The sequence below is a fragment of the Chenopodium quinoa genome, unplaced genomic scaffold (assembly GCF_001683475.1).
Source record: "Chenopodium quinoa cultivar QQ74 unplaced genomic scaffold, ASM168347v1, whole genome shotgun sequence".
In the NCBI taxonomy this organism is placed as follows: Eukaryota; Viridiplantae; Streptophyta; class Magnoliopsida; order Caryophyllales; family Amaranthaceae; genus Chenopodium; species Chenopodium quinoa.
Window position 1 is genome coordinate 1079400 of NW_018742461.1, and position 24889 is coordinate 1104288.

The 24889-nt window shown below is 34.9% G+C and overlaps 5 protein-coding genes and 1 pseudogene across 5 annotated transcripts; 3 read left to right on the top strand and 3 right to left on the bottom strand.

Moving 5' to 3' along the window:
• Positions 1 to 96: 96 nt before the first annotated feature.
• Positions 97 to 3950, top strand: LOC110718551 (protein NUCLEAR FUSION DEFECTIVE 4-like). The gene is made up of 3 exons (XM_021897399.1): positions 97 to 432; positions 1093 to 1931; positions 3038 to 3950. Exons 1-3 carry the CDS (start codon positions 97 to 99, stop codon positions 3504 to 3506), a joined length of 1644 nt encoding a protein of 547 aa, XP_021753091.1. The 3' UTR covers positions 3507 to 3950.
• A 99-nt stretch (positions 3951 to 4049) lies between these two features.
• LOC110718549 (anti-sigma-I factor RsgI6-like) lies at positions 4050 to 8828 on the top strand. The gene is made up of 8 exons (XM_021897398.1): positions 4050 to 6136; positions 6236 to 6270; positions 6468 to 6600; positions 6882 to 7054; positions 7143 to 7241; positions 7356 to 7502; positions 7663 to 8301; positions 8391 to 8828. The coding sequence occupies exons 1-8, from the start codon at positions 6055 to 6057 to the stop codon at positions 8727 to 8729; spliced, it is 1647 nt and encodes a 548-aa protein (XP_021753090.1). The 5' UTR covers positions 4050 to 6054; the 3' UTR covers positions 8730 to 8828.
• A 366-nt stretch (positions 8829 to 9194) lies between these two features.
• On the top strand, positions 9195 to 12860 carry LOC110718936 (annotated as a pseudogene).
• Positions 12861 to 13089: 229 nt separating this feature from the next.
• Positions 13090 to 14005, bottom strand: LOC110718552 (photosystem I reaction center subunit III, chloroplastic-like). The gene has a single exon (XM_021897400.1). The coding sequence runs from the start codon at positions 13921 to 13923 to the stop codon at positions 13222 to 13224; it is 702 nt and encodes a 233-aa protein (XP_021753092.1). The 5' UTR covers positions 13924 to 14005; the 3' UTR covers positions 13090 to 13221.
• Positions 14006 to 19113: 5108 nt separating this feature from the next.
• On the bottom strand, positions 19114 to 21487 carry LOC110718553 (thaumatin-like protein). The gene is made up of 3 exons (XM_021897401.1): positions 21165 to 21487; positions 20224 to 20893; positions 19114 to 19495 (listed from the first exon to the last, which is right to left on the bottom strand). The coding sequence occupies exons 1-3, from the start codon at positions 21232 to 21234 to the stop codon at positions 19135 to 19137; spliced, it is 1101 nt and encodes a 366-aa protein (XP_021753093.1). The 5' UTR covers positions 21235 to 21487; the 3' UTR covers positions 19114 to 19134.
• Positions 21488 to 22057: 570 nt separating this feature from the next.
• LOC110718937 lies at positions 22058 to 22402 on the bottom strand. The gene has a single exon (XM_021897874.1). The coding sequence runs from the start codon at positions 22400 to 22402 to the stop codon at positions 22058 to 22060; it is 345 nt and encodes a 114-aa protein (XP_021753566.1).
• Between the last annotated feature and the right edge of the window lie 2487 nt (positions 22403 to 24889).

Here is a 24889-nt window from a genome sequence, read left to right on the forward strand (position 1 = left end):
TCTCTCTTCAAATCAAAGTTTTAATTTATTTTTTATAAATTTATTTTATAAATAAAAACTGTGACTTTTATCCTTGTTTTTCTAACTCCATTAACAATGGGGTTACCTTCTGAACGTCCATCAATGGCGACCGCCTTAAAATGGTTAGGTTTCGTAACGGCCGTTTGGGTGCAAGCCATTTCAGGCAACAATTACACTTTTTCTAACTACTCTGACGCCGTTAAAACTTTGATGAATTTGACCCAACTTCAATTAAACAATTTATCTGTTGCTAAAGATGTTGGTAAAGCTTTTGGGCTTGTTGCTGGGCTTGCTTCTGATACTTTTCCTACTTGGCTTCTTCTTCTCATTGGTTCTCTTGAGGGTCTTGTTGGTTATGGCGCTCAATGGCTTGTTGTTAGCAAGACCATTTCACCCCTTCCTTATTGGGCTGTATGTTCTTCTTATTCTTCTTGTTTTATTTGAAATAAGTTTTGGATCATGTTTATTTTGGTATTTTTTGTGTCTTTTCTTGTAATGTTATGTAATTTGGCATTCTTTCTTAATTTGTTTGTTTAGTTTTGTTATACTAATACTTGTTTGTTATATTTGGTGATGCATGAGAGTTTTTTACATTGGTCTATTGGAATCTATTATTGATTTGATGGTTGATAGAGTATATAATCCGATCTTGGGCTTCAACCATTAAAAGCTTTTGGTTGAGTTGGTCTTTGTAACAAATGTATTTAGCTTGTTATAGAGAGAGTTGCGAAGGGTATAGTAGCCTAGTAAGGTAGTGATATAGACGAGATTTGATAGTAATATGTTGTAGTTTTTACTTTTGAGAGATAATAATGAGGATCTTTTAACTACCAAAGGGTCTTTATTGGATTGTAGGGAGGGGTTTTGACTCAATTAACAAAGAAAAAAAAGATATTTGTGGGACGTGAATTGATTTTGGAACTAGAAATATATTAATTTTGAAATTTTAAAGTTTTTCACTAGTGGGATATTAACAAATTTAGTTAATATTGATATAGAATTAGTTTTGTGTGGTGTGGTGGCTAATGAGATCCAAATTGATGAAGTTGATTGATTTTTGGAATGCTGCAGATGTGTATAATTATGTGTATGGGAGGAAACAGCACAACATGGATGAACACAGCCATTTTAGTTACATGTATCCGAAATTTCAGGAAAAATAGGGGACCTGTTTCTGGGATCCTAAAGGGTTATGTGGGTTTAAGCACTGCTATATTCACTGATGTCTGTAGTGCACTTTTTGCTGATAGTCCTGCTACGTTCCTCATGATGCTTACGGTTATTCCTCTTGCGGTATGTTTAACTGCAATGATCTTCCTCCGGGAGGTTCCTCCATCTACCACTGAGTCGGACATATCGGAAGAATCAAAGTATTTCAATATGTTCAATATTGTGGCTGTTACTGTTGCAGTTTACCTCTTAGCTCATGATTTTGTTGGTTCACAAGGGCATATTTTCGATGTTACCTTTTCTGTCGTTCTAGTGGCATTGCTTGCTTTTCCGTTGGTAATACCAGCTTATATTGCATTCAAAATCTGGCTGGATTCGAAAGCTAAGGATGATATTGAGGATCCGAGTACAGAGCCCTTACTAGCCCCGGATGCTGTGCCTATATCACAGCCGATTCAAGAGGATGTTGTGGCCGAGGAAGTAAATGGGGAGGCTAAGAAATTGCAGCCTATCCTAGGTGAAGAGCACACTATTGTTGAGGCACTAAAGACAGTTGATTTTTGGGTTTTGTTTGTGTCGTTCTTGTGTGGAGTTGGACCTGGTATGGCTGTGATGAACAATATGGGCCAAATGGGTTCTTCTCTTGGCTACTCGGATGTGTCAATCTTTGTGTCTCTACTTAGCATTATGGGATTTTTTGGTAGGATTATCTCTGGAACAGTTTCCGAATACTGTATCAAGTAAGTATTCTCCTGTTTTTTTTTTCTTTTACTGTCATTAACTTTTGTTCATAATCATAATTCTGATTGTGGGTAGGTTAGTGGGGAAAGTCAAATAGATCCGCGTTTTTCATGCTAGATTATTATATAATTAAATATTGATCCTGTTGTCCTGGAAAATCTTTGCTGAATATGCTGTCCTTTTCTTTTAAAAATGTAATTTATTCAAAGAGTTTTGTAGCTAGCAATTTGGTTTAAACAGAGTATTAAAAGTATTGGTAATACAAAGTGCATGATAGTTGTTATTAGAAATGGAAATTTTCTGTGGGTGCAATGAAACTTTTTTTTCTTTTAATGAAGCAGACTTGACCTAGTGGAATACCTAGCAAGTTGCAACTATATTTGATTTGTTTACGGACATGTTGCCTACTAGTCTGCAAAGTTCACCTTGGTTTGTTCAACCAAAAAAGAAAAATCTTTTAATTTGCCTGTAGCTGGGGAAGATTCAAGTAGCACGGAGTAAAAAACTATAAAATTCAAAGCTCTGTTTGCTACGAGTACATACTAAGTTATTATATCGAAATTGACCTATGCAAGTACCTTTGTTGTTTGTGATATTTATCTGTCTTGTAGAGGTAGCATAGTTTGATTTCATACTTTTCCCCGGTTTAGGCACAGCTGTAGGAGGATATTTATTTTTGTCATCGTCAAAATGGGCTCATTCGACATTATGGACCACATTTAAATACGAATAGTAATTTGCAGTTCTGTAGTCACCGTAGCTGATTTATGACAATGGAGTTTCAGATTTGGTCATGTAGGGTTTTCTTTGGACCATGTGATTAATCTTCAATTAGAAACTTTCAATGGGACAGAATACAGAAATTTCTCACTGTACTCTATTTTTGTTTTTATATTTTATTGGCGTGGCTCAATGAAGTAAAGTTCAATCAATTATTGATAAGCTCTAATAAGGGTGCAAATTCAGTTTTCAATGAAACCAGTATAGTATATAAGTTCCTATAAGTCCAAATAATGGTTTTTAGCCTGAGAGGTGACATACATTTACTAAGCTGTACAACTTCAAGAATAAAATTGATCTTATGTATGCAATCATGTCTTTGCAGGAAAGCCGCTACTCCTAGACCACTTTTCAATGCAGCCTCACAAATCTTACTAGCTGTTGGATATGTGATTATGGCAATGGCAGTCCCCGGGAGCCTATACTTTGGAGCAGTCATAGTTGGTTTGTGTTATGGTGTCCGTCTTGCAATCACCGTCCCAACTGCCTCAGAACTTTTCGGCCTCAAATACTATGGTCTCATATACAACATTCTTATTTTGAACTTGCCACTTGGCTCATTCCTTTTCTCGGGACTTCTTGCTGGTTTGCTCTATGATGCGGAGGCTACCATCACTCCTAGTGGAGGGAATGAGTGCTACGGGGCCCACTGTTATAGACTCTGCTACTTGGTCATGGGTGTTGCTTGCCTTATTGGTTGTGCCTTGGACGTGTTGATGGCTTCTAGAACCAAGGTCCTTTACAAAACGATTGCTGCTAGCAAAAGATCGAAATCTGTGGTGAAAGGAAAATGAGCTGAGCTCTTAATTGTTGCATGCAGCTGACGGCAATAGAACAACATGTGGTTCTGGTGGGGTTGTCATCTGTGAAGTGGATGTTCAGTGTTTGTTGACGAAAAATAAATATCAGTACATTCTACGTCCCAAAACACAATTTTGACAACTTCATATTGCTTAGCAAAGAGGGAATTAAGAGGGTTGGGGTCTGTAACAATTATCTTTTCTCCCATCACCCTCAGAAGGAAAAAAAAAAGGTAGGAGTATTTTTATCTGGTGTATGCTTAGAAGCAGCAGTTTTTTCATTCTTGGCAACTTTGAACCTTAGTTAAGATTATTTTGTACTAGGTGTTATATGTTGTAAGTTGAGTGCTTCCTCTACTTGTACAAACCTTATTTATACTTGTAACACTGTACTCAATTATAATAGCAAATCATATAAGAGTTCTTTTGATAATTAAATTCTATGTTCTAAGCCTTACTCCATTTGTTCGGAACAGGTCATCACACTCTAATTCAGATTACGCTACCAGAGTATGAACGTGACTATTAACTTCGGATCAAGGGAGTAAGTTATTCGAATTCGATCTCACTTGTTTAGCTGTAAAAATTTACTTGTATGAGGGGGTGATCGTTGTGTCTGACTGACCATCAAATGGACTAATGGCAAATATTTTCTAATCTGAATTAACAAATAGGGTGGTCTGCTTTTGCAGCATGCAAAAACATGCTTGCTGTTGCAGGAAAGATTTGGAAAAAGAGGGCCTGTGGCCTGTCACTGATGGTCTGAAAATCGTAGTTTAAAATTTTGTCTTCTAATGGGCCGTTCCTATTGCTATAAGCATATACGGAGTATCTTAATGAGGCCATAAACCTTCCACAATCCTATAATAGTTTCATAATATCTTCAATTGACTTTTTTTTTTGGTTGGTTGGTAAGAAGGACCATATCAGACAAAAACCTCTCCCAGGTTCACTCAAACTGGGTTGACGGATTAGGCCAAGTGCATTTAATGGGATTTCATTCTACAGCCTCATAGTTGTGTAAGATAGAAACTTTTTCACAAGACCAAACCTTATTTGGGAATTGCTTAGTTAATTTTTGTCCCTTTTATGATATTTTTTCTCTCTTGTCTTAATATATATTGTGACATCCAATATTGTATTGATATTGTTGGATGACTTGTATTTTTATTAGGCCTTTTATTAGATAACTTGTAGTGTAACAAGACTAACAACACAATCAATTAATGCATGTTCTATTCGACTATTAAGAATTTCTATGTGATTGCTTTGGTGTTTTTTTTTTGACAGGAGATTGCTTTGGTGTTTAAAGTTGGCATAATCTATGTAAAGCTATAAAATTGGTTAATTCAAAATGTAAAATCACAAGTAATTAGATGATAGTATAGAGTGAGTACTATGTAGAATCAATACAACATGCTTTTAGAAAAATACTTCGTGTTTTGGTGTATACTATTTACCCATTTCGATATTTTAATTAGTTACTCCTTTTTGTTTTTATGGGTGCTCTTTGATTGTCAGTCTCTAGGTCAGTGGCTAAACTATTCCACGGTTCTTCAAATACTCAAAGCAGGTATTAATTACCTGTAAAATATTGGATTATAATAATAGGTTGATAACCAGAAAAAAGTATAGTTCTTAATTCTTAGAGACAACTTTTAATTGTAAGGAGTTATTATGGGCAAAATATCAAAAAACAAAAAATCTTACAAAATTAACAATAGACAAAACCAAGATAATGTGGTGCATTTATATTGAATTAGGATGCTCCATTATTGGTTCATTGGTTTGTACCATGTTTCATCAAAGCTGGTTGATGAAGGGAAATAGGAAATACAACAACAATTTGTATTGGTACTTTAAAAGGATCCAACAACTTTCTAACTCTTTCTAGAGACAAACAAACCCATGGGGAAGGAAAAGTTAGAAAGGTTTGGGTAATAAGTTCCACTTTCAACTGTTCACGAACCCCCTCTAAGGCCTCTATTCAACTCCATAATCATATACTAAGTGTCACAAGAATCCAACTCGATCAGTTGATCATTTCCTCTAATATAGATAATCTAGGTCCTGTTTATACTCGTTATGTCTGAATTTAATTATTGCATTTGACTTTTAAAAGGTCATACTATTACACCATACAAATTAAAGAAAAACATCAAAAAATGTACCGTAGTAGATGTGTTTTGATATGGAATATTGTATATATTTTCAAAAGCAATGAAAGTCAAATGTGACAGTTATTCAGGGACAACGAAAGAAGAAAAGCTAACAAAATTCACTAACCATTTCAACAAAAGCCAATGTTGTGAAATGGTCTTACCTTAATTTAACAAAAGTTGTACTCCATCCATACCCTCTAGACATGGGGGGTACTTTACTCACTATCTTCACATGTGAATAAGCACACGGGCTTGGTTTACATTATAAAGGACCTTGCCACTCTTTTAACCAATCTCCACTATTCTCTTGTGAACTCCCCCACTCCCAAAACTTTGGCTCCATTATCTTTACTTACAAATAAAGTTTTTTTGAATAAAACATGAAAGAAAGGATGTTGAAGATGCATTTCACCTTGATTTTCCTATGTGCTCTAGGCTTATTTTTCTTGGCTAATAGTTATGGTAATTATATTCTATTTACTTGGTATATAGTTTTTGTAAATTTACATTTTCTTACTATACCATTGAGCTTCTTTTAACATTGTTGATATTTTGTGGCAGATGGACCTCTTTATGATTCTTCTGCTTATACTGAGGTGCATTGCATATTTCTAGTAGTACTTGTGAATCTAAATTACTCATTTATACACCTTCCATCTATACTATAGTAATTGCCACGTACATTGTGTATAATTTGAACTAGTAATGTAACTACTGATTCCGGATGAAGGTAGTTTGTGTTCATGTTGTTAATCTTGATATAGTTTTCATATGATTTTTTCCTTACATGGAGTGCAAAGAATATCCTGAGGACCCACTATATAATGGAGGAATCCTACAAGACTATAGAAATTGTTGCATCAGTGATCCATCAATACCTTCATTCATGATCAACAATCTCTCCCCTGCTTTCTACACCTTATCTGGTAAATTTCTCTCTTCCACTTTGTCATTTTCTAGTTTGTATATATGAACTATGAACAAGTCCTCATTTCATGAGCATTGAACGTTTTGGGTCATATGACTAAGTAACATCTTAAGTTTATATTTTACCTAACATGTACTATGTTATTATTCGTGAAAAGTCAACTAGGACAAGCACTCTGCAATGAAAAATAGTACATCTCTAGTAATCATGATATTTATGAATCAGTGACAATTTTCTTTCCGACCTTCTGAATTTGTTACTATCATAATATTATGACAGCTTGGGTAATGATAGAGGGAGTTGATTCAACTCTAATAAGAGCAAGCTTAAAAACAGAACATGCAACAATTAGTTGTATTGGAACTGTAATAGCAAAGCAAGGATGCTGGTCTTTTCTTAAGGGAGGATTTGTACTGGATTCACCTTCAAAATCTTCAATTCTATATTTTAAGGTATTTGGGTGTTGCTTAATTCTACTTTAAACATGTAATTAACAACAATTCTTCCTTTAACTTGTGCCTTCTAACTAATTTATTACAGGACAATGGAAAATCCACCAATATATCAGTTGCTAGTGCATCCTTGCAGCCATTTAGTGAAGAGCAGTGGAGATTGAATCAACAAGCCATAATTAACAGAGTAATTTTATTGTGTGCTTATTAATTACCTACTCAAGTTTGATAAAAGTCATTTAACACTTTTGAAAACAAGCTAACTAACATGGATCAACACTTTTGGCCTTCATAATTGAAGGAACGCAAGCGTTATGTGACAGTTCATGTGTCGAATTTGCATGGAGAAAGGCTAGTAGGAGCTTCAATAACCATTCAGCAAATCTACAAAGATTTCCCTATTGGATCAGCCATTGCTGCTACCATTATTGGAAATCTTCCCTACCAGGTTATACTTGTACCTTCATTAGGCTTTATTCTCTTCGACTTATAAAATGATTTCCAAAATTCAGTTTTAATCAATAATTATCAGTTCTGTTTTGTAAAATTCAGTTAAAGACAGCAAAGATTATCCCTTGATTCTTAATCATATACATTTACTCTAGCAGAGTTGGTTCTTGAAGAGGTTTAATGCAGCAGTGTTCGAAAATGAGCTAAAGTGGTATGCAACAGAACCAGAACCAGGAAAAACCAACTACACCTTAGCTGATCAAATGCTAGAATTTGTCAGAGCGAATCAGATAACTACAAGAGGCCACAACATATTCTGGGAGGATATGGACTACACTCCAGCATGGGTGAAAAAACTTGAGGGGCCGGACCTTCAACAGGCTGTTAATTCTAGAATAACAAGCCTGATGAACAGATTCAGAGAAGAGTTCATTCACTGGGATGTCAGCAATGAGATGCTCCACTTCAATTTCTATGAGCAGCGGCTTGGACCTAATGCCACCTTAGATTTCTTCAAGACGGCTCATCAGGCTGATCCGTTGGCCACCTTGTTCATGAATGAGTTCAATGTGGTTGAGACTTGTAATGATGGTAATTCGACTGTCGATGATTATGTTAGAAGGTTAAGGGAGCTTAAAGCAGGAGGAGTTACTATGGATGGAATTGGCCTAGAAGGGCACTTTAGTGTTCCTAATCCTCCCTTAATTAGAGCTATCCTAGATAAATTGGGCACCCTTGGACTTCCCATTTGGCTCACTGAAGTTGATATATCTCATACTATTGACAAACAAACACAGGTAAAGCCAAGCATTGTTGTTGCATTAAGAAGTGTTCTTAAGGAAGTTAATTGAAATGCATTTTTAAGTCAATCTTATTCATTTTGCAGGGTGTATACTTGGAGCAAGTATTGCGAGAAGGATTCTCGCACCAATCAGTAAAAGGTTTAATGCTTTGGACAGCCCTGCATCCTGAGGGAAAATGTTACCAAATGTGCCTTACAGACAACAATTTTCAGAACCTCCCAGCAGGAGAAATCGTGGATAAGCTGTTGAAAGAATGGCAAACCGGGAAAGTAGAGGGAGTTACTGATCAACTTGGTTCATTTAACTTTCATGGATTTTTAGGGGAGTATACAATAATGGCTACGTATGAAAATAGAACTATAAAATTGTCATTCTCATTAACAGGAGGACACGAAACTAGGTATATAAACGTTCAACTCTAAACATATACTAGTATACATGTAATATTATCATTCTACTTGCTATACTTGTATGTGTTACATTAGATCAAATCTCATTGTTTTCAAATTGTTAGTTCTTAAGTATAAGAATTTATTTTTATTCCCTTGTAGACAACTTCTTTAAAGTCGCGCTACCCTTAAAACCACATAACCGCTCTAAATAGATACACTTGAACCATACAAGGCACTGTTAGAATATAACCTTGTATAATGGTTGAGAAAGTGAGAAACTCTCGCGTCATTATTAGTCACTCACGCTGTTAAAATGTGCCTTACTATACAGTACACCCAAGTACCCATCAACATAGTCAATTATTTCCTATAGTACATTATTACATCACTCTGAGTTCATGATGGAAGTAAACTTAAGACATAAGGTAAACATGCTGCATGCCTTAACATTAATTTTCAATCAGAAACTTGAATTCTACGACACTCTTACTCAAAATGGTCCAATGGCCTTGCAACATGGCACCTCTTAAGAAATCAAGAGGCAACTTTAATTTAAAAGTATCACATTTTGGCTCATGTCACATAGGTACCGTAAAATTGAGGCATTTCAACAGTCAATATTAATTACATCGATCAACACGTGATTTTGTTATGCTTTTCAATATAAATACAAGTATCATTTTAGGAATTTTTTTTTTGAAGAAGTATCATTTAAGGAAATTTAGTTAATGCTTATATACATCACTTAGGGTAGTATATAATCATAACTGATAATATTATATTAGTACAATTGTACTCACTTTCACATAAACACTGCATGTTCCCTAAGTAACGGCATATCACCTGAATCATAGTCTAGTACTTCATTGTTTATGGCCAACTTACTAAAGAAACCAAAATCGAGGAACTAAACAAAATCCTTCTGCTCTTTTCTCTGACTATATTATTTGGCACAAACTTCCCATATTCAAATTCAAATTACAGTGTTACAGCATAATGCAGCTATAAACAACTGTTGCCAAAAAATGGCAAATAAATTATTAGTCGTAAAGTCATAATACTTAATTGGGCGTTGTGCTTGGCCGGTCGATTAACTGAACATGGCAAAATATTATAGGACTAAAAATCCCAGTTGTTTAAAGAGGACAAAATCTTCACAGAATGCAAGGAGAAAAGGATGATTTCAAGATGTCTTTATATGATTCAAAATTTATAAGGCAACATAACTATCTCTTTATCTTCATTTCCCATACCAACTCTCATTCGTTACTCTCGGGTTGGGACATTGCAAATCATATACTGATAATAGCAGATTTTGGCCTAGGAAAATAGCATGAAAGAATGTCGCTGTATAATTTTGATGCTGTTCTGTTTCCTCTTAGGAGCTGCTATAATACCAACTTATGGTTTGCTCTCACTAATGTCACAAATTCACTCTATCATTCTTGCTCAATTAATTACTTGTGCATTTTGTTGCTGATCATGTTTTTTTTTTTCCTCTTTGTTTTCTTGTGATGTATACAAATTTTTTTCTTTTCTTAAGGTGGTCTTGTGTACGATCACACGGCTTATTCTGAGGTAATTTTCCAATTTTTGAACTGTAAATCGTATTCATAACATGTGTGGGCTAATATGATTCAAAAGTATGTAGCCTTATTATATGATTCATTACAATAGTTACAACGTGTTTCCCCTGTAACATATATTTCCTGTACTAATGTGTGAATGATTTCAATTTATTGGTTATTGCAGTGCAAGGAAAACCCTGAGAAAGCTCTCTACAAGGGAGGAATCCTCAAAGATAATGTTCAGCAAGAGGTCCCAAGAGGATCATTTGAGCATTCCCCTGCTTTTCTGCTACATAATCTTCCTGGTGCCACAATCTACTCCTTTTCCAGTTGAGTTTTCATATCTCTATCCTAAAGATAAATAAATAAATTATATTATGATTAAAAAATAAAATAATAATAATAAATAAAATAAAATAAAATAATTCTTAAAAAAAAAAACTGATCATCTATGTATTGTAAATGTAAAATCTATTATCCAAGTGCAAAATGTCATTGTTTAAAGCAATTTAATGAATGAATTATTGGATCATTTGTACTGTAGATGCTTAACAACAATTTTCAGTCTTTAACATTCGAAGCATAGAAGAGTAATGATGTCAGTATCTACTTTACATTGTTACATGACATGTTTTGTGATCAAGAACAGTTTGGGTTAAGATAAAGGGAGCAGATTCTGCACTTATAAGGGCAAGCTTAACATCGGAAAATGAAAATTACAGCTGCATAGGCAGTGTCATCGCTAGCAGTGGATGCTCGTCATTTTTGAAGGGTGGCTTTACACTACTTTCACCTTCTAAATTGTCAACACTTTATTTTCAGGTATACTTTGTTTCCTTTCTTATCCTTCTAATTAATTCTACAACTATCTTCTATATTATACATGTACAGGTTTTAACAACTTCGTACATACATTTTACTATGTTGTCTATCAGAATTCAGGAGGGAATGTTGAGATTGAACTCTCAAGTGCTTCGCTTCAACCATTTACAAATGATGAATGGAAAACAGATCAGCAAACTAATATAAAATCTGTAAGGAATTCCTCTGCCATTCCATTCTGTTTTGCTCTCAAAGAGTACACAGCATCACTCAACTAAGTCAATTTCTAATCTTCTATTATATGGAGCTATAATGTTAAATTATACGAGTATTATTAACCATCATATCTGTTCAGCTTAGAAAGCGTGCTGCAACAATCCATGTGTCCGATGAATATGGAAATCGGCTGCAAGGAGCAGAAATTACCTTGCAACAAGTTTCTAAGGACTTTCCCTTCGGTTCAGCTATATCAAAAAACATCCTAGGAAATTTGCCTTACCAGGTATATATCTTATACTGCATATCAAATTTGTTATCATTTTACTACGCGAATTCTTTTATGTGGTTAAAGTTAATGAGCAAAGTACAATGCAGCAATGGTTTGTAAAGAGATTCAATGCAGCAGTTTTTGAGAATGAGCTAAAGTGGAATGCAACAGAACCTAAACCAGGGCAACTAAACTACACTATCCCAGACAAACTGCTAGATTTTGTTAGGTCCAACAAGCTAATTGCAAGAGGCCACAACATCTTTTGGGAAGCCCCAAGCTACACACCATCATGGGTACTAAATCTAACAGGCTCAGACCTCGAGCAGGCCGTAAACTCCCGAATAGCAAGCCTGATGGACAAGTACAAGGGAGAGTTCATACACTGGGATGTTAGCAATGAGATGCTCCACTATGGATTCTATGAAGACAAGCTCGGGCCTAATGCAACACTGGGATTTTTCAAGACAGCCCATCAGGCTGACCCGTTAGCAACCCTTTTCATGAATGAGTTCAATGTTGTGGAGACTTGCAATGATGTGAACTCAAGTGTTGATTCTTACATTGCAAAGTTGAGAGGGCTCCAACTAGGTGGAATTGTAATGGATGGTATTGGGTTGGAGGGTCATTTCACGTTCCAAATCCGCCGCTTATTAGGGCTACCTTAGATAAGTTGGCCACACTCGGGCTTCCCATTTGGCTTACTGAGATTGATATTAGCAATACCCTTGACAAACAAACACAGGTATATACACAGCATAACAATATGCCGATTTCATCTAGCTTAGTTGGTCAAAGTCTTGAGAGAATAATGTAAATTACACTTGACGTGATGTTTTTTTGCAGTCTACATATTTAGAAGTGGTATTGAGAGAAGGTTTCTACCATCCATCAGTGAAAGGGATGATTTTGTGGACAGCCTTAAACCCAGATGGATGCTATAGAATGTGCTTGACAGACAACAATTTCCAAAATCTCCCTGCTGGAGATGTCGTGGACCGCCTTCTTAAGGAATGGCAAACAGAGGAAATTCAAGGAAATACTGATAAATATGGCTCCTATAGCTTCTCTGGTTTCTTAGGAGAATACAATGTTCATGTTGTATTTGGAAACAAAACCACAAATTCCACATTCTCACTCAGCCAAAGTGATGAAACCAAGCATATTAACATTCAATTGTGACTTCTCAACTAGTTTACTAAGCTTAGTTTTAGCTTTTAAACATACAACAAACTAAAGTTGCATTAAGGTATGCTTCACAGTATGTTTGAGTTTACATTAAACATATCATTTTCAATTTACATTACTCTTGCTTTATCCATCCATACATCGATTTTGTACTAGTACAAGTTATGCATCTAGTAAACGGCAAATTCTAGTATGAGACAATTTCATACCGACAAGAGGTCTAGTATTGAACATAAAACTGTAACACTAGCACAAAAAAGTTATGTCAATTCTAATACTTTAATCCGGATTAATAAGCTAGCAATTGAGTGAATCAAGAAACAAATTACGAAACCAACACACATATATAACGTTCTGAAATTAGAGTATCTTACGATATAATAATATAGTACATACACAAAATTAAAACAGACAACAATATGATATCTCAATTGAACAACAAGAATAATACTAAAAATTAGACATTGTTGTCAATAAGGTCACCATTGAGCAACTCTCTGTAAGCAGCAACAGGCCAACTGAAACCCCTAAAAAGAAGTCTTGAAGCCAAAGGAACATCAATAATGATCTCCTTCTGAGTAGGCTTCTTCTCATCACGAATTGCAATCAAATAACTCCGTCCGACCCACCCGATCCACCCGGCAATATACAAGAACAATATACCGGGAGTAATAAACTCACCCCAATGTCTCTGATCACCGCTTACTATCAAATGAGGAAGTCCATCTGACCCACATAATAGCCCGTACTTTCCATAGTTATCAAACCTTCTCTTGGTCTTTTCCATCGTAGCTTGGATCGCCAAAGCTGGTGCACTATCAGGCGCGTAAAGCTTTAAGGATGATTGTAGCTTTTTTAAGGCCTGTTTTTCACGTTTAGCGAATTGTTTTGATTCTTTGCATGGGGTTAGTCCTGCAATGTCGGCCATTGCGGCATCGGGTGCTACTGTCCATGAGGACAGCAGCACTGAGGATAGAGCCAACGCCGCGGCTGCGTTGGCTCCAACCTTGGTTAGGTCAAGTTTGTTTGGTTGATGATCATTTTCTTGTTGTTGTTGGCATGCTATCTTTGATGGTCTAGGTGTGAATGACGTGGAGAAGTTTCTAGGTTTAGCGGTTGCGAGTGGTTTGTAGAGGTTAGTGGGAATTGTCAAAGACATGGTGGGAGAATGAGGAGAGAGAAAATGGGGGTGGGAGGAGTTGTGTGATATGGAGGAAGATTGGAACTTGGAAGAATTGAAGAAGAAGAAAGGAGAGGTGGGATTTAGATTTTGTGAGGATAAGATAGGAAATGACAAAGGGAGGTGAGTTGTATGCTTTCTATTGGTTTGTTCATATTTTGGGTGTTGCTTTTTTAGATTTGTTTAGCTATTGTTTCTATGTTTGAGGGTGTGATTTGGGTAGATTTGAATGTAGAGGTGGAGTATGTGGATAACACAAGCTTGTGACTTGGACAAGCCTACCTTGTAGATTGGTGCCATGGTGGCATGATTATTGATGATGAGTAATGACTTGTTTTATTTTGGATTTTTGGGTACCAAATGTGGGTCGGGTCTCCTCAATTCATATTTGAGAGAATGATACACATATAAGATTACAAGTATCCGTGTAATATTCTCTACAATATATTGTATTTGTTGTAAAGTATATATGGAGTACAACAAATATATTAAGAGTTTGCTCTATAACTCTATTCACTTGATTGTCACTTATCTAAATTTATTTAAAAATTGCATGCATGAAATTATTAGACTTTATTACAACTTATCTTAGTTGTAATTTAAACTAAAGTAAACCCTCATCAAAACTTATTTTTAATCATGAACTTATTGTATCTAAAATTATCTAAACTTATGAGTCCTGATATAGCTTAGCTAGTATTAAGTATATTGCATAAAAATAGATACGAAGATATATATAAGCACATTATTGATAAGTGAGAAGATGAGTGGCAATCGGCGGATAAAAGGACTCAAGTGTGACAAATACACTATGCACTATAGATCACGTTATATGTCGGATCTATACCCATTAGATGGTTGGTGTGTTCGTGCTTTATTATAAATACTATTAAAATCAAGGACCACCCTTGATAATAAGATAATAAGCTTATAGCCTATTGGACTATTTAGTACTAAGTACAAAGTATTCAATATTGTTCATATGAAATCATTGCTAACTAGTAACCCTACTGAATAAGGATTAAAAATTATGCCAATCCACTCACAACGATCAAGTCTCTTTAATTTTCTTGTTACCACAAAATATATGGAAAGCATACACCTTTATGGAGCACTGGGATGAATGGATGATGCAGCTAGAAAACGGATGCGGTCCAGTAAATATGCTCAAGAAAGGCCTAATAATCAGGCAGTTATTGGAAGTTCTATCATTACTAATGAACTAGTACTAGTACTATTTAAAATTATCCCAAATGAATCATTACAATTTTACAAATAAACGTTATTCAGTCTTTATGTTTCTTTTGTAATCTTTGCATATAATCTATAATTTCTTTTGTTCAATTGGACATTAGCTTTTTGACAAACGAGATCCTTTCCTTTCACTTTGGTGTTCATACATTATACGAGTAGTCGTATATTTTAATATGAACCTAAATTAAAATGTGATGTATACAATTAATTGGCTCCACCAGTGGAGGAACTGCGGTAGGTAGGTAGCTATGTAGTAGGAGAAGAATTTGGCGGTCTAATGTTGCTGTTTTGTTGGCCATTGGCTTAAAGGTAAACGCCGTTGCCAGGATCGGTGGCTAATATTATGGATATTGGACAAAATAATGTAGAGATCACTATATTATAAATGTATACATCAATGTAGGGGTGTACACCGGTCCAAAACCGGACCAGACTTGGACCGGACCTGTTTGGACCGGGGACCTGAATTAGGTAATTTTAAGGACCGGGGACCGGACCTGATTTAACAGGTCTGGTTCCGGGCCAGACCTGATTTAACAGGTCCGGTTCCGGGCCAGACCTGAAAAATCAGGTCCGGTCCGGGTTTAGACCTGAATGGACCTATTTTGTATATATATATATTGATTATCGAGAGTAACTCAAAACTAAAAAATATATTCTGTACACAGAACTTACATTTCAATTATGTACAAATGAAGACTAGTGCCTTTAGTGGTATACTGATATTCAACCACAAAAGCCCACTAATATTTCACTTATGCACTCTTAATTTCATCATATTCCGAGAACTAAGAATACAAAAGGCAAAACACGATCCACACAAGTGGTCTGAATTTGCAGACAAGTCGAGAATTCACGACTTTAAAAAGAAGATCAGAATATTGGATACACAAATTAACAAAAAAAAAATAGATCTAATATACAAATTGAACAAAAACATATCTATAATAAAATTGAATAATACAAATTCAAAAACAGAAAAATTAAAATCCGAAAAAAAAAAAATTCTGGAAATTGACGAATGAATGAATAAGAAATCAAAATCTGGAAATTGACGAACGAATGAACAAAAAATAAAAAACTGAAATTAAAAAATAAAAACCACCCATCACAGTGGTTTTCTTGGGTCCGAGATGAAGGAGAAGGAGAAGGAGAGGTTGTTGCGGTGGTTTTCTTGCGACGCTAAATGGTGGTAACGGGCTAACGGCTGCTGTGGTTGACGCCAAATTGCCGGAAGTTGCAATAATGGCTGCTGGTCTACTCTGGTGGTTTTCTTGTGGTGGTTGTCGGTGTTGGGAAAGGAGAGGAGATTAGATCTAGGGTTTGAGAAGAGAGAGGAGAGGAGAGAATTTGAGATACAACCATCAGAAACTCTGATATAGGATATTAGTTATAGGGTTTTGCTGAGTTGCTATTATATATATATATATATATATATATATATATATATATATATATATATATATATATATATATATATATATAATTATTAATTCAGGGTTTCAGGTCCAGACCGGGGTTTTCTGGGTTTTACCCGGACCGGACCGGAAAACCGGAATCGCTTATTTTCAAGGACCGGGACCGGACCTGAATCAGCAGGTCCGGTCCAGGTCCGGTCCGATTCAGGTCGGTTCAGGTCCGGTCTATTTTTTGTACACCCCTACATCAATGGACCTTACTACGGAGTACTCTGTAATTGATCAAGGATTGAGTGGTTAGGGAGGGTAGTACTTTTTAGTAAACGGATTTCTCTTCACCTTAAATAAGATGTTTTGGTGTGCACAAAAAAAAAGAAGAGGTGTTTTGGTATGTTTTTAATACTCCCTTCGTTTCAAAATAATCACAATACTTTGATTGATACATATGTTAATATACGACTTTGACCATTAAAAGGTTTATATAATGAAACTATACATATGACAACATATGTTTCTTATAGACTAATAAAAAGTATAATCAAAATAAGCATATGAATAATACAAAGTCAAATTGTTGTGATTATTATAAAATGGAGGTAATAAGGTGTATAATTTGATATGATTTAAATCTTAATGGTTTGGTCTAATATGATTTGATGTAATGATTTTATTGAACTTTTATCTTATAAATTAATGAAAATCTTGTAAGATTGATCCATCTATGAAATAAGTTAAAGGTAACATGTCCTAACTTAAATCATTCAAATGTTATCAAAAATTTATAGTCAATAAGTTCTTTCATATAGTAAATAAAATCAAACGCTTAATCAATTACTCTATATATGAAAAGTGGATTTATAATTTCTCACCATCAATGGGTTTTTGATTGTGACATTGTTAGAGTTAAGGGTTTAGGATTTAGTAAGGGGTTAACCATACATGTATAATTTAACAAAGAAATTATTCTCACACTTGTATTGACTATAGAGTTTGATATTTATAAGCGTCGATACTTGCGAGTTGCGACATTACAGTTGTATCGCACTACTGCTTGTACATAAAGTTTGATGCATATGAAGTAACTGAGTAAATAAAAATTTGTGATTTATCAAACTGCGTTACCCAAGTCAAAAACAACATAGAGATTCTGCAATTTTTGTTAGTATAGAGAAAACATTGTTACCCCCACACCATGTCGGCAGCAATGAAAAAACTGTATTGGAGGCTTTGGAGCACAATTTTTTTTTTTTAACTTATAATTATTTACTCCAATACTTCACTCTATCTCTTTAAAAAAAAAATACTTCACTCTATCTCTTTAAAAAAAAAAATACTTCACTCTATCAAATTCGAGGGCAGACACAAAAGTCGTTGGATCTCATCACATTTTCAAGACATCCCATCCACCTAAACGGCTAAACTCGGGTTGAAGTGAATGCTTAAATGGTGACACAAAATGATTTTATGTCAATACTTTGCTTGAACACAATTCATTAGCTAGACAACCTCACATCAAGCCACAAATAAAGACTAATGACACCTAATTAACCCAATAACTAGCTTAGACCCCGTACCATGTATGGTAAGTGTAATTCTTTTTTTAAAAAAATATTATGTCTAACAAATAAAACTGATGCTTCAAAGTAATTTCTTTAATATCAATAATATGAATCAATTTTATTACGGAGTATTCTTTTTATAGCAAAATCTAATGATACTCCTTCTATCAATTAATTAAACAGGAGTTAGATTAATTTTTAGGGAAAAATTATAAGCACAAAATAAAAAGGAATAAAATAATATAAAATATTTGAAATGATATTATTATAATTGTATCAAATATTCAACAACAAAAAAATGGTTAAAAAAGAAAGGAGAATTTTGGAGGGAAAAAGTAGCACCAAGATGGCAGGATGTAACATGTGTCATTTTCGATATCTGTTTTAGTATTAAGTTATTGTTTGATTATAGTTACAATAATGATTAAAAACAACTTTTACAAGACCATAAGTCAAAAGAAGTATGACGCACAACTTTTTCCTCTTAATTTCTAAGACAAGATTTATTCAAAAGATCTTTAACCAGATATTCATTCATAATTCTATTCCATATTCATCATCAATTAAAAATACCACACCTTTATTTTTAAGATGACTTCATCATTAGAAATGGTACCAAAATCCACAGATATGAATCATGACAATACTACTAAAACAAATCCAATTGCAGTACTGCTGACACAAAATAACTGCAACCTTGCTACACCCGCAATCCCCTTCTTTTTCTGTACAAGTTCACACTAATAATTCATATAAAACCCTAATCCCAAATATATACCAATATTTAAGTATACATTTTTCATTGTTGATTTGATCTGATATATTTGGGCGAGTCTTCAGCCTTTTTCTTGATGAATTCTGGATAACAACACCCTTTTTCGGCTTTGCCTGTTTGATGAAATGCTAGACTGAATAATACAAACTAATGAGATAACATATGAATATATCCGTTAATTTCACTACAAAGAGAGAAATGTGAGGACAAGAGAAAAAAGTGCACAAACAAGGGGTAATAATAATGTGGGTTGTAATAAAGGTGAGTTTCCCATTGCTAAGCCAGCTAACCATGACCCATCTGCTAGCATAGCTGAGGTTGTAGTACCGGTTCCAGTTCCGGGTCCAGTAACCATTCCAGGTATAGCATCGGAAGCTGATCCATATGCCATGTCTCCTCCTGCGGGTTCAGTTGGTGTTGAGACCATTGGATCCGACCCGGGAAAAACTGGAGGTGTCGTCGTCATTGGAGTTGGGTTCATTGGAGTAGGGTTCATTTGAGTAGGAGTAACTGGAGTAGGAGCTGTTTCTCTTGCTGATTTTTGACTGTTGACGAATACAAACACCAAATTCAATTACAAATTGCATTGATTGAATGTTGTCAGAAATTAAACAATTTTGTAGGGAAGGGTTTTAGTCATGTCTGTTAGCCTGTAACAGAAAATAGCTAATACAAGTAGAGTATAAATTAATGACCCACATCCGACCCAAACCCAGCACAAATCACTGGAAAGAAACCTGAATCCAGCAAGACAATAATAATACTTCGTATTGTTTTGATACGACAACAAGACCCGAACCCAAAACACTTATGTTCAAACACGGATTCAACCCATTTGTCCTATCGTTAATTATTTTACTTCATACAATTATTGGTGAGTGCATCATTTTGTGCCAACTTTAGACTTACAAGCACGTATAGGGTAGTCATCTTATAATACGGAGTACTTGACTTTGCAACAACTTGACTACGAGTACGGAGTATTACACTATTTCTAAGTTCAAAATAACTAAATTTTCATACACTATAATTCGTATTTGTACTTCATGCGGAATATTGTATGATTCGCAATACTCCATCTACTTTTTTCACTTCATATTAATGCTTCTACTACGTACGTGGATAATTGCTTATATTTATAATCAAACTCGTGAATTGGTACACTAATCAGAGTATTGCAAGTATATTGAAATGTAGTGAATATAATAACCAGCATAGTTGTAACAAAACCGCATTCACATTTTTACACAATGATAGGTAGTGAGCATCATACCTTGGAGTAGAAGGGCAAAACGTAATGGTATAATCAGCTCCACTGCAAGTGAAAGTACTAGTAGGATCATCATAAGCATAACTATAAGACCTCGGACACGCCAACTTAAACATCTTCGAGTAAACCGTAGGCTTACACGTCGAAGGTGACCCATACGCGCCACTACAACAATACTCGGGACTCTTAAACGCCTCACACGCGCTCTTACACGCGCCACCATTTCCCGCCTTAAGCTCAGTCGGACAAACTTGGTTCAAATCAACTACGCACCCGGTATCGGCGCATTGACCAGATCCGCCACTGACCTCAACCAATATGGGTAAATTATACCCGTCAACTAAGCTGACGTCATAGAAATCTTGACTACCTGTTCCTAAGTTGAACTCGGCTAGGGTTGCCGGAGGTTCGGCGCCGGCGCCTTCGCACTCGACGCCTCCGGAGCCGCAGTCTCCGGTTTCGCAGTAACCTAGACCGGAGTCGGCGAAATTGCAGCCGGTTCGACCCCAGAACCGACCGGACCAACCGGTTGGGGCTTGGAATGACCGGGAAGTGCCGGTTGGGAGTTCGAAACCGGTTGATTCAAGCTTTGGGGTACCTGCATTGGCTAGGATTCCGGGCCATACTGTGTTTTCGCAACTGTTGACGAATGTGAATGTTGTTCCTGAAACTCCTGTCAAATCCAAAGTTTGCAAATTGTTTAAAAGGGAAAAAGTATCGCAATATGTTACATTCGAGTGTATAATGGATACTATCGCAATTTGTTGAATGGGAAAAAGTTAGCATTTTTAGTTCATTTGAAGATAAATAGACTTGAAATAATAAAACTAATTACAGTTAGAACCCTTAGAAGATGAAATGAGGTTAAAGTTAGTATTTTCAGGATGTAAATGGAAAAAAGATGACATTTATAGTTCACTTAAACTGAGAAAATGAAAATTTACCTGTAAGATAAAGTGGTGAGATAGCAACATTGAGAATGAAGAATAACTTGAAGTATTTTAGTGGATCCATGTGTAAATCTTGTAAATTACTCTGTTTCCCCCTGTTTTTCCTCTGTTTTTTTCTCTGTTCAAGAAAGAGAAATGGAGGAAGAAATAGAGTGGGAAAGGGGGGAGTGAGGAAGTGGCTAATTGGGCAGAAAAATGGGGTGTTGAACACCCATAAAACAAACAAAATTACACCTCGAGTAGAGAGAGAGAGAGAGAGAAAGAGGGAGTGTCAGAAGAAGAGAGTAGGGCACACTTAAGAAAATCTAAAATATTTCATCTGCCCCTCACTTTATTCCTTTTAATCAGATTTCTAATTTCATATTAATGTTTGTTTATACGAACTCATAATCATGCTACTTTAGAGCATCTTTATTGGTGAAGCCAAATAAATGGTTCATGGGTCACTATCACCATTTCTCTTTCATCCACATCAACCCAACAAACCATTTACAATATTCACTCTTAACAATGAACACTAAACAATGGTTCATCATCAATACTCCCTACCCCACCTTATTTTATTTTTGTAAATATAATTTTTTTTGTTTCATAATTATAATTTATTAACCCGATGTCAATGTAATTAATTGACGTATTTAATATTATAATCGTGATTACTAATTAAGAAATTATCGCATTTTTTTATCAGCTTTTTAAAAAACTAATTCTTGTGATTAATATTTTTTAAACAACAACGCAGCTAATTTTAATTAACAAAAATAAAAAAAGAGGTACAAATCGTGATTACAGTTCTACAACTATAATCTAAAACATTTTATTTAAAAAAAAAAACAACTACACATCGTTTTGTAAGATGTCCTTAGGGATAACAATTTGTTGTAAACCTAATTGCCTAAGTTTTCGTTGTTACCAAATTTATTCCATATATGTTCGACCAAGTCGTTTTTTAGCTGCAAATGAGTCTGTTGATCCTCAATCTCTGTTCTACGAGACAAGTATAAGCCGATATCCACAATACGATCAGTACGGTACTCGGTAGTGTCCTCATTAGCGTTGCCTCCAGCATTCATAAACTCATTGGTATTAACGTTATTTTGATACGTCTCTCGTTCATCTTCAACGATCATATTATGTATTATGATGCAAGCGAGCATGATATTGTGGAGTATGTCGGTATCCCACGCCAAAGACGGCTTTTTAATAATGGCAAAACGAGCTTGAAGGATCATATTTTGACCCAAATTTTTTTTCTTCTTTCTATTTGTTTTGGGGTTGGTATTAGCATCCATAATTATAATTTATATTTGGAAAAAATAAAAATTTAATAATAATAATAATAACGACAATAATAATAAAAATAATAATAATAACGATAATAATAATAAAGGAAATAATAATAATAACGATAATAATAATAAAAATGATAATAATAACGATAATAATAATAATAATAATAATAATAATAATAATAATAATAATAATAATAATAATAATAATAATAATAATAATTATAGAGGGGATTTTTGAAGAGAAAAATATAGTAGAAAGAAATGGATTTTCAAAGTTGAAGAAAGTATAGCAATATGGGTGTCTATTTATAGAGGGGAAAAAAATAGAGCCGTTGGTAATTTTTTTTTTTTTTTGATTTGTGTTTTGTAAAATATATCCGTTGCAAAATTACAACGGATTTATTTAAAACAGTGACACGTGTCAAGCAGCGGCTGGGCCAAGTGGCGCGCTCCCAGCCGCTGCTTTCTATTTTTTTCCTGAAAAAAAATAAAAATGGGTGGGGCCCACAATCCATAAATTCGTCCAAATGCTTGCAGCAGCAATCAATCCCACAACCATTCACTATGAACAATTATAGAGATCACCATTAAGCCACCCATTCACTTGTTCACTCATTGTGAACTATTTTTTTGTTCACCCTTAAGGCTGCCCTTAATAGTAGAATATAATTAATTAATTAATTAAATTAATAGTTAATACGAAGTACTTGATTTGTAGCATCTGCCAATAAGGTAGGGTTGTATAGTGGCTTTTTTATCTGTCACTGTTCAGATGGGTTGGGTCATTAATTTATTAGTTTAACCTTAACGCACTATCCCAACTCATATGGGCACCTTGTTTAACTGACTACAAGTCATTCTACATAAAGAGTCCATTTGTATTGTGAATTGTAATTTTGTTGTTGGTGACCTAAAATATTTACATGACTCCAAAACATACATCCATACTTGTTGTTTCTTTTCAGGGGGCACATTTACTCATACTTCACAATTTGACCAATGCCTAGATCTATACTTGTTTCTTCGTGTTTTAAAATTAAGAATTCCATAGCAAAATAAGAGTAGACTCTTACTCCATAGCAAAATAAGAGTAGACTCTTGCTCCTTTTTTGTAACACTGGTTTTTGGTGTGCTTGTCTTATATCTTAAGTGACTGTCACATACTTCATATGTCATTGTTCAAGGATGTTAATAATTCCGACACCATTGAGGTGGAAGCTAATAGAGTTACGGAGTATGATAAAGACAATGTTGGAAAGCTTAAAGTTATGTGATTCTATGAGTATATATAGTACATGAGTTAGCAATAGAATACAACTAGATACATTTGAGCATTTGACTAGGTATATTAGCTAAGAGTTAGAGATATTTTTGACTATCAATCTAAGGAGTAAATCAAGGGATTTACATAATCTTAACAATAACTAACAATGATAAATTGATAATCATCATTATCCTTTACAGAAGCCAATTTTTTTGGATTTTGTAGTTAATTGTTGTGAGTACATGTATACGTACAACGCACATTCATGTGCAGGGTAGTTCCAAAACTATCACGCACAACTTCATTAATTACAAGCTTGTTAGGCCTGTATGTAGTGTACAACTTATGGGCCAATGTTATAAAGCCCTAGCCCTAGCACAAAGCATATTGAGGTTGATTGTCATTATGTTAGGGACGCTATTCAGGAAGGGGTTATTAGTCCGTCATATGTGAAGACAACGGATCAACTAACGGATATTTTCACTAAGGCATTGAGTAAAAACCAATTCTTGTATTTACTTGGCAAGTTGGGCATTTGTGATTTGCATGCTCCAACTTGAGGGGGGGGGGGGGGAGGGGAGGGTGTTAGGCCCGTATGTAGTGTACAGCTTATGGGCCAATGTTATAAAGCCCTAGCCCTAATCTCTTTAGGTTGTATATATACACTTGTGCATACTCTAATACGAAACACACAACTCTATTCTCTCTATTCTTGATAAAGTTTGTTTTAACTACTTTATACTTTGTATTAATTGTACCTAATTATGTTCTACTACAATTTCATATAACATGCTCCAACAACTTAAGTAATTTCATATCTAATTTGGTGTTAGAGGCTAGAGGGAGTGGTCCTTGTCCGCGAATAAGTAAAACAAGAGAAGAGAAAGTAGCCATCGTCAGATGGCTGCAGGCTGTTAGCCTACAACTTGCGAAGAGAGCTAGGGAGAATAAAGGGTTAAGGGAGTAGTAATTTAATTTTCTTGGAAGGACACTAGTTTCTTCAAGATTGCAATTTGGATCTTAATAAATCTCTCTATCTCAAGAAGGAAAAAGGTTGTGGTGAGCAAATAACTTTGATTGTAAACCCAACCAATAATATGCACCATTATTCTAAATCCCAAAGTAATTAATCATACTCCGTAGTATTTAAGGAATCAATTATA

Coding starts and splice junctions, on each gene's coding strand:
- LOC110718553 (XM_021897401.1), bottom strand. CDS start 21,234: ATGGATCCACTAAAATACTTCAAGTTATTCTTCATTCTCAATGTTGCT. Junction 20,894..21,164: donor CTCACCACTTTATCTTACAG/GTAAATTTTCAT, acceptor TGGATTTGACAG/GAGTTTCAGGAACAACATTC. Junction 19,496..20,223: donor TTTTGCCCTTCTACTCCAAG/GTATGATGCTCA, acceptor ATTCGTCAACAG/TCAAAAATCAGCAAGAGAAA.
- LOC110718549 (XM_021897398.1), top strand. CDS start 6,055: ATGAAAGAAAGGATGTTGAAGATGCATTTCACCTTGATTTTCCTATGT. Junction 7,055..7,142: donor CTTCAATTCTATATTTTAAG/GTATTTGGGTGT, acceptor AATTTATTACAG/GACAATGGAAAATCCACCAA. Junction 7,503..7,662: donor TTGGAAATCTTCCCTACCAG/GTTATACTTGTA, acceptor TTACTCTAGCAG/AGTTGGTTCTTGAAGAGGTT.
- LOC110718551 (XM_021897399.1), top strand. CDS start 97: ATGGGGTTACCTTCTGAACGTCCATCAATGGCGACCGCCTTAAAATGG. Junction 433..1,092: donor CACCCCTTCCTTATTGGGCT/GTATGTTCTTCT, acceptor GGAATGCTGCAG/ATGTGTATAATTATGTGTAT. Junction 1,932..3,037: donor GTTTCCGAATACTGTATCAA/GTAAGTATTCTC, acceptor ATGTCTTTGCAG/GAAAGCCGCTACTCCTAGAC.
- LOC110718937 (XM_021897874.1), bottom strand. CDS start 22,402: ATGATCCTTCAAGCTCGTTTTGCCATTATTAAAAAGCCGTCTTTGGCG.
- LOC110718552 (XM_021897400.1), bottom strand. CDS start 13,923: ATGTCTTTGACAATTCCCACTAACCTCTACAAACCACTCGCAACCGCT.